Source organism: Siphateles boraxobius, unplaced genomic scaffold (assembly GCF_051911475.1).
Source record: "Siphateles boraxobius isolate OS27281-9 unplaced genomic scaffold, OSU_SipBor_1 12, whole genome shotgun sequence".
Lineage (NCBI taxonomy): Eukaryota > Metazoa > Chordata > Actinopteri > Cypriniformes > Leuciscidae > Siphateles > Siphateles boraxobius.
In genome coordinates this window covers 2,007,501-2,017,500 of record NW_027508722.1, presented here as the reverse complement: position 1 = coordinate 2,017,500, position 10,000 = coordinate 2,007,501, and the positions used below count along the sequence as shown (strand labels likewise).

Genomic DNA, 10,000 nt, shown 5'->3' with positions numbered 1-10,000 from the left:
ATTGACTTTTTATTCATGCTTATCTAGAGTATTTAAAAGCTGATATCTTCAAGAAACAATCAAATTAATGACACAGGCAATAAAATACTCTAGGATTATCCACAGAGAGCATACAGTTATAGAAATAACACATGCTCTATTTATGTTGAACTGGAAGCCATGATGATATTAAGCAAAATCTCAAATTTTCTGTGATTTATGTTATTTTTGATGCAACAAGTTATCAAGTGTCCATATAGCTTGATAGTTACCTAGCAAACGAATATAAACGAATATATATCAAACAGTCTCAATGTTACACATTTATAACTAATTACAGTTTATACATTTTATAAATAGGTGAAAGAAATATTTGTCATACACGCTTGATTAAACTATCCAAATATAAGGAAAATATTATATATATATATATATGTTTATTTTTTATTTTATTTTTTTACATATTTTAAATATGAGGGAAGAACAAAACACTAAACTTGGTTAAGGTATTTATCTGAAAAAATATTTGGCAAAAAACTACAGCCAAAGGTTTTATTTATTATGGAAGTAAAAAGGGAAAAGCATTCATTGACTAGAAAATAATCAGTTATTGATATTTCATTTATTCGCCCTTGTTTTTGCACGAGTTCATAATTTATTTGTATAATAGCCTGGCCAAAAATGATGTCGGCACATGTTTCATTGCGTTATCATCACAAATAAAACAATCGACTATAAACACAACTGCGCAATATGCTTACAAGATCTTTAACACATTTTTAATAATATTTAAATAAGGTTCAAAAAATTTAATTTTCCTAGGCCGGACATTACTGTACATGATTACACCTCGACAACAGTCTGAATGGAAACTATAACATAACATAACATAACATAACATAATATGATATAACATAACATAACATAACATAATATAATATAATATAATATAATATAATATAATATAATATAATATAACATAATATAACATAATATAATATAATATAACATAATATAATATAATATAATATAACATAATTTAATTAATATAATATAATATAACATAACATAATATAATATAACATAATATAACATAATATAACATAATATAATATAATATAATATAACATAATATAATATAATATAACATAATTTAATTAATATAATATAATATAATATAATATAATATAATATAATATAATATAATATAATATAATATAATATAATATAATTAATATAATATAACGTAATATAATATACTATAATTTAACTAATATAATATAATATATAACATAATTAATATAATATAACAACGTAATATAATATAATATAATTTAATTAATATAATATAATATATAACATAATTAATATAATATAATATAACATAATATAATATAATATAACATAATTTAATTAATATAATATAATATAATATAATATATAACATAATTAATATAATATAACGTAATATAATATACTATAATTTAATTAATATAATATAATATATAACATAATTAATATAATATAACAACGTAATATAATATAATATAATTTAATTAATATAATATAAAACATAATTAATATAATATAACATAACGTAATATAATATAATATAATATAATTAATATAATATAACATAATATAATTAATCTAATATAATATATAACATAATTAATATAATATAACATAACGTAATATAATATAACATAACGTAATATAATATAATATAATATTATATAACATAATATAACATAATATAATTAATTAAGTGTGTTTTCTGGGTCAAAGTAACTCAAAATGATGGAACAGCCGTCAGATGTGGTAATCACAGTGAGATTTGTGCATTTCCTGCTGAGATAAATGTAACGGGACACTAAGTCACAGCACCTTTGTGGAGAGTGAAATATATTCTGTAATCTCGCATGGGTATAAGATGTTTACCAGTATCGCTAGTGTGTGCGGAGCCGCTAGTGTGTGCGCCGCCGCTAGTGTGTGCGGAGCCGCTAGTGTGTGCGGAGCCGCTAGTGTGTGCGCCGCCGCTAGTGTGAGACAGATGTCCAGCAGTGAGGACGTCAGTCGAGTGTGAAACGCCTTTATGTCTCAATTATGTCTGTGATCAGTGAGAGCGAGGCACTCTAATGAGGCGGGTGTAAAGGGTGATCTTTTTCACACCAACCCTTGTGTGTGTGTGTGTGTGTGTGTGTGTGTGCGCTCAGCTGTATCAAGCCGAACTGGACTCATGGAATAATGATTAACTGCGTCAGGATGTTGGCCGGTGAGGGTGGTGATGCATGTGTGTGTCGCGGAGCAGGAGACGAGATGTGTTTGCTCACCGACAGGACGGACAGCAGATCCTGGACCTGCAGCTCCGGCTTCAGCCGCTCCCGGAACATGCGCACGCTCTCGTGCTTCAGGTAATAGTAGGAGGAGATGCGGCCGTACGTCAGCGGAGTGATGGTCTGACCGTCCTGAACACAAACACACAATCACTCATCAACAACACAACCACTGATGAACAACACAACCACACAATCACTCATCTACAACACAACCACTGATGAACAACACAATCACTCATCAACAACACAACCACTGATGAACAACACAACCACACAATCACTCATCAACAACACAACCACTGATGAACAACACAACCACACAATCACTCATGAACAACACAACCACTGATGAACAACACAATCACTCATCAACAACACAACCACTGATGAACAACACAACAACACAATCACTCATCAACAACACAACCACTGATGAACAACACAACAACACAATCACTCATCAACAACACAACCACTGATGAACAACACAACCACACAATCACTCATGAACAACACAACCACTGATGAACAACACAATCACTCATCAACAACACAACCACTGATGAACAACACAACAACACAATCACTCATCAACAACACAACCACTGATGAACAACACAACAACACAATCACTCATCAACAACACAACCACTGATGAACAACACAATCACTCATCAACAACACAACCACTGATGAACAACACAACCACACAATCACTCATCAACAACACAACCACTGATGAACAACACAACCACACAATCACTCATGAACAACACAACCACTGATGAACAACACAATCACTCATCAACAACACAACCACTGATGAACAACACAATCACTCATCAACAACACAACCACTGATGAACAACACAACAACACAATCACTCATCAACAACACAACCACTGATGAACAACACAACAACACAATCACTCATCAACAACACAACCACTGATGAACAACACAACCACACAATCACTCATGAACAACACAACCACTGATGAACAACACAATCACTCATCAACAACACAACCACTGATGAACAACACAACCACACAATCACTCATGAACAACACAACAACACAATCACTCATCAACAACACAACCACTGATGAACAACACAACAACACAATCACTGATGAACAACACAACAACACAATCACTCATCAACAACACAACCACTGATGAACAACACAATCACTCATCAACAACACAACCACTGATGAACAACACAACAACACAATCACTCATCAACAACACAACCACTGATGAACAACACAATCACTCATCAACAACACAACCACTGATGAACAACACAACAACACAATCACTCATCAACAACACAACCACTGATGAACAACACAACAACACAATCACTCATCAACAACACAACCACTGATGAACAACACAATCACTCATCAACAACACAACCACTGATGAACAACACAACAACACAATCACTCATCAACAACACAACCACTGATGAACAACACAACAACACAATCAATCATCAACAACACAACCACCGATGAACAACACAACCACACAATCACTCATCAACAACACAACCACTGATGAACAACACAACCACTGATGAACAACACAACAACACAATCACTCATCAACAACACAACCACTGATGAACACAACAACACAATCACTCATCAACAACACAACCACTGATGAACAACACAACACCACAATCAATCATCAACAACACAATCACTGATGAACAACACAACACAATCACTCATCAACCACACAACCACTGATGAACAACACAACAACACAATCAATCATCAACAACACAACCACTGATGAACAACACAACAACACAATCACTCATCAACAACACAACCACTGATGAACAACACAACAACACAATCACTCATCAACAACACAACCACTGATGAACAACACAACCACTGAAGAACAACACAACAACACAATCACTCATCAACAACACAACCACTGATGAACAACACAACAACACAATCAATCATCAACAACACAACCACTGATGAACAACACAACACAATCACTCATCAACAACACAACCACTGATGAACAACACAACAACACAATCACTCATCAACAACACAACCACTGATGAACAACACAACAACACAATCACTCATCAACAACACAACCACTGATGAACAACACAACACAATCACTCATCAACAACACAACCACTGATGAACAACACAACAACACAATCACTCATCAACAACACAACCACTGATGAACAACACAACCACTGATGAACAACACAACAACACAATCACTCATCAACAACACAACCACTGATGAACACAACAACACAATCACTCATCAACAACACAACCACTGATGAACAACACAACACCACAATCAATCATCAACAACACAATCACTGATGAACAACACAACACAATCACTCATCAACCACACAACCACTGATGAACAACACAACCACTGATGAACAACACAACAACACAATCAATCATCAACAACACAACCACTGATGAACAACACAACAACACAATCACTCATCAACAACACAACCACTGATGAACAACACAACAACACAATCACTCATCAACAACACAACCACTGATGAACAACACAACCACTGAAGAACAACACAACAACACAATCACTCATCAACAACACAACCACTGATGAGCAACACAACCACTGATGAACAACACAACAACACAATCACTCATCAACAACACAACCACTGATGAACAACACAACAACACAATCACTGATCAACAACACAACCACTGATGAACAACACAATCACTGAAGAACAACACAACAACACAATCACTCATCAACAACACAACAACTGATGAACACAACAATACAATCACTCATCAACAACACAACCACTGATGAACAACACAATCACTGATTAACAACACAACAACACAATCACTGATGAACAACACAACAACACAATCACTCATCAACAACACAACCACTGATGAACAACACAAAACACAATCACTCATCAACAACACAACCACTGATGAACAACACAACAACACAATCACTCATCAACAACACAACCACTGATGAACAACACAACTACACAATCACTCATCAACAACACAACCACTGATGAATAACACAGCAACACAATCACTGATGAACAACACAACAACACAATCACTCATTAACAACACCAATACTGATGAACACAACACAATCACTCATCAACAACACAACCACCGATGAACAACTCAACAACACAATCACTGATGAACACAACAACACAATCACTGATGAACACAACACAGGCTATAGAGCACATTCCTCCATTCAAAACTGTTAATTTACATGATTTAGAGACGCTTCATCAAAAGAGGAAAATAAACTAAACTCAACACATTCTACATCAGCAGCGACTCTCTGAACTAGGGCTGTGAAACGATTAATCACATACAAAATAAACATTTGTGTTTATATAATATGTGAGTGCGTACTGTGTATAATTATTTTGTATACATAAATACACACATGCATGCATGTATATATTTAAGAAATATTTGCATGTATATACTGTATATATATATATATATATATATATATATATATGATTTATATATATATATATATATATATATATATATATATAAGCATGTATGTATATAAGAAATATTTTCATGTATATACTGTATATTTACATATAATTAAATTTACATATAAATATTTCATATACAAATAACAAATTTTTCTTAAATATATACATGCATGTTCATATTTAAGAAATATTTACATGTATATACCATATATTCATATATAATATATATTATATGTATAAATATTTTTTCTCAAATATATACACATGCATGTGTGTGTATTTATATATACAACATAATTATACACAGTACACACACATGTATTATGTAAACACAAACTTTTATTTTGGATGTGAATAATCGTTTCACAGCCCTACTCTGAACACTACACACAATCTATTTGCATGCACAACAACTTGGTGTGATACAAATAGGTTGTTTATCAATTACAATTTGTCGTCAAAATTTAATATAGGCCTAATCATAACCATTATAAATATTTAAACCTCCAATTCTGACGATTTTTGATAAGCTTGTTACTCGGCATTCTGGGATTGGTTTCATGAAAACACAATATGTGTGTCCCGATTCAGACACTGCACCCTTTGAATGACGCAGAATTCAAAGGTCACACAAAGGCCGAGCGTTGTCGAAACGGTGCGTTCTCGTTGTACTTTATACTTGTGCTGAACTTTTTTGAAAGTTATATACAACTGTCTGAAAACACAGTGTTATATATATATATAGTATATATATATATATATATATATATATATATATATATATATATATATATATATATATATATATATAACATACATAAATACAGTATACATAAATAAATAAACATACATAAATCCCCTGGTCCATTTCTGTCCATAATAAAGAGAATAAACCATCTATAAAATCGCATATTGGTAAGAAGTGGCAACAGACGAATAGAAAGTGTCTAAAAAAAATTAAAAAACGTGTATCGTTAGATATTCGAGTAAGTTAAAACCCAACAATTGGTGTAATCCGCCATTTTCTCTTAAAAAATATGAAATCGTCACAAACGTGCAATGAATCTACGGATAGGCTCGTTCTCACAGTCGCGGCCCAGGGAAAGGAGGACGCATTTGTAGGAAAGAGCCTTTGAATTGGGACTAATTAATTACCCATGATGCCTAAAATGCTCGCAAGGGGTTGGAATTGACCTGATGTAACAATTCTCATGACTACAGATGTGGCAACTCTGACCTAAATAATGACATCAAGCTGGGAAATTATATTGCAGTAGTAACAGCTGATATTAACAGAAATAACGGACAAATAATTCAGAATAAAACTCAGAATCCCTGACAACATTCAAAACAGCTGAAAACTCATCTCTTCTGAGCACTTTATATAAAAAAAATATATCCTTTCCTTTTCCTTTAATCCTCCCTTGTCTAGCTAATGCTGCTCTAGCAATGTCTGAAACTTTGAGTTTTGAGCACTTCTCGTGTTGTTTGCCTCTTCATGATGAGAGCATTCCTCATATGTTACCCTGGACCACAAAACCTGTCACATGGGTCAATTTTTTGAATTTGAGATGTATACATCACATTAAAGCTGAATAAATAAGATTTTCATTGATGTATGGCTTGTTATGATAGGGCAATATTTAGCTGAGATGCAACTATTTGAACATCTGGAATCTGAAGGTACAAAAAAATCAAAACATTGAGAAAATCACCTTTAAAGTTGTCGATTTATGTTCGTGATTGTGCTTCATTCACTCACAAAAATAAATGTTTTTATATTTACGGTCGGACATTTACAAAATATCTTCACGGAACATGATCTTTTACTTAATATCCTAATGATTTTTGCCATAAAAGAAAAATCGATAATTTTGACCCATACAATGCATTGTTGGCTATTGCCACAAATAAACATGTGCGACATGTGACCTGTGACCATGTGACTGGTTTTGTGATCCAGGGTCACATTTGTAAGTCTCTTTGGATAAAGGCGTCTGCTAAATGTAAATGTTTACGAGTAAAGGAGCGTACAGTACCTGCTGTATCTCCATGCAGGACGAGCACTCCAGCTCTCTCAGGCTCCGCTCCACCAGCGTCGACAGGAATCTGTTAATGCTTGCATGGCTCGTGTCATCCAGATTATAGTAGCTGAGAACAAAGAGAGAAGTTAAAAGTGGAACACACTAACATGACTCATCTGCAATATTCAACTGCTTATTTTAATAGGATTTTGATCTGTAATCTTCTTAAGGAGTTTCTTTGATGATTCTGAGTATCTTATTTTCTCGTAAAAATGTCTAAACATGCTTAAAGCAAGACAAATTTACTTGAGAATTTCACTGGATATTAATAACTGAAGTATACAACAGCTGCATAAATTATTAGTGTATATTGGATAAGATATGAATGATGTGAAGATCTGCCAGTGCCATCAGACAAAATACACTGTTATTCAAAATGATCCTCTAAAAAGCTTTAATTTGTTTGCATTTTTCAATGCAGTTTTGCTGCTAAGCTGAAGTTATTATTTTTGAAGGATGCTTGGCTATTTTACTTGGAAAATTATGTTATACATCTATTTTGGCTATTTAAAACAAACAACAACAACAACAACAACAACAACAAAAAACACTCCTCACACTACAGCTGTGCACTTTGGAGGAAAATGTAATTAGTTTGCTGGATAATGCAATGGCTACATGATACAACAGACCAAAGATTAATGTCACATTCATTTCAATTATTTTCAAGTAGATTTAAAGACAGAAATAATGACGTATTATAAATGCATATCTCCTGTTCTTCCTGTGTGAAGAAAACAGCACTTCTCAAAGTGAACAGCAAATCTTTCACTAAAGTGACACTGTTAAAAGAATTATCCAGCATTAATAGAAATCAAATCACAATCTAAACAGACTTTTTTCGCTGCATCTCCATAAACTTTACAAATGTATGTATTTATGTAAAATCATATCGTAATGCTGACAATCACATCATGTTAATTTGAGATCTTTTTCGAGATTTAATGTTGGAGAGTATTGAGTGCTGCACTTAAAAGACAACAAGAACAAAGGAATATTGGCCACTATGAAATGCACACTTAATAAATACCTTACAGAATGTATTTAGCAATATAGTGTAAGCATGCACATAATACTGAGAGAGATGTGTGCTTTGATAGGCACAGGTGGGTGTGTATTCAAAAACACCTCCGGAAAAGCAATGCTTTTCTGCAAAATGATTCCCAGATTTGCTGGAGAACAGAAATCACTTCCATGCTCAGCAACGCTGTAAGAGCAACCACATGAGATCCACACACAACTATGCACTTCATTACCTCTGAGTGACGGCAAACATTTCTCCTGCTGTTCGTGTGTGAGAGAGAGAATAAAAAACAGTTCATTCTGGTTGTTCTGATACTGTATATTCTGTAGAAACCGATCTTTTTTTCAGCACTCAAAATCTCTAAAGTATTGATAACATGATTTGTGTGGGTTAATATTTTGAAAAAATATCACGGTGATATGTAAATAAAGATGTCCATGTAAATAATGATCCGCGCGCGCGCACACACACACACACACACACACACACACACACACACACACACACACACACACACACACACACACACACACACACACACACACACACACACACACACACACACACACACACACGCCTTTTTTGCATGAGCCCATTGAAGGAAATGCAGAGCTGTAGATGCTACACACTAAAGACTTTAATAAGTATTTGTGTTACTGGAAACATCCACCTGTAAATAGCCTACATGAAAGTAAACAGTTCCTTCTAATCAATTTTCACAAAATATGGTTTGTCATAAAAAAGCAAAAACAGACAATTATGTATATTGCAGATGACCAAAAGTGAAAATGAAAGTGAGTTTTGCCAAAACTGTTTTGTAAATTATATTAATCGACAGACCAAAGCTTCTAGTTAAAGTGGCGCAACTAGTCATCAAAAACACCAGCTGGATATCGGTCAAAGGTTGCCAAAATAAAATTTAAAAGAAGTCTCTTATTCTCACCAAAGCTACATTTATTTTATAAAAATATAAAAAAATAGTTTTATAAAAAAGTGATATCG

General features: G+C 33.4%; 1 protein-coding gene across 1 annotated transcript in view; it reads right to left on the bottom strand.

Moving 5' to 3' along the window:
* ascc3 (activating signal cointegrator 1 complex subunit 3) overlaps nt 1–10,000 on the bottom strand; it is a 255,180-nt gene that overhangs the window by 23,105 nt on the left and 222,075 nt on the right. The window contains exons 35-36 of the mRNA XM_077206021.1: nt 7,930–8,041; nt 2,313–2,447 (exon numbers count right to left, since the gene is read on the bottom strand). Of these exons, the coding sequence (XP_077062136.1) occupies nt 2,313–2,447; nt 7,930–8,041 (247 nt within the window). The remainder of the gene's footprint in view (nt 1–2,312; nt 2,448–7,929; nt 8,042–10,000) is intronic.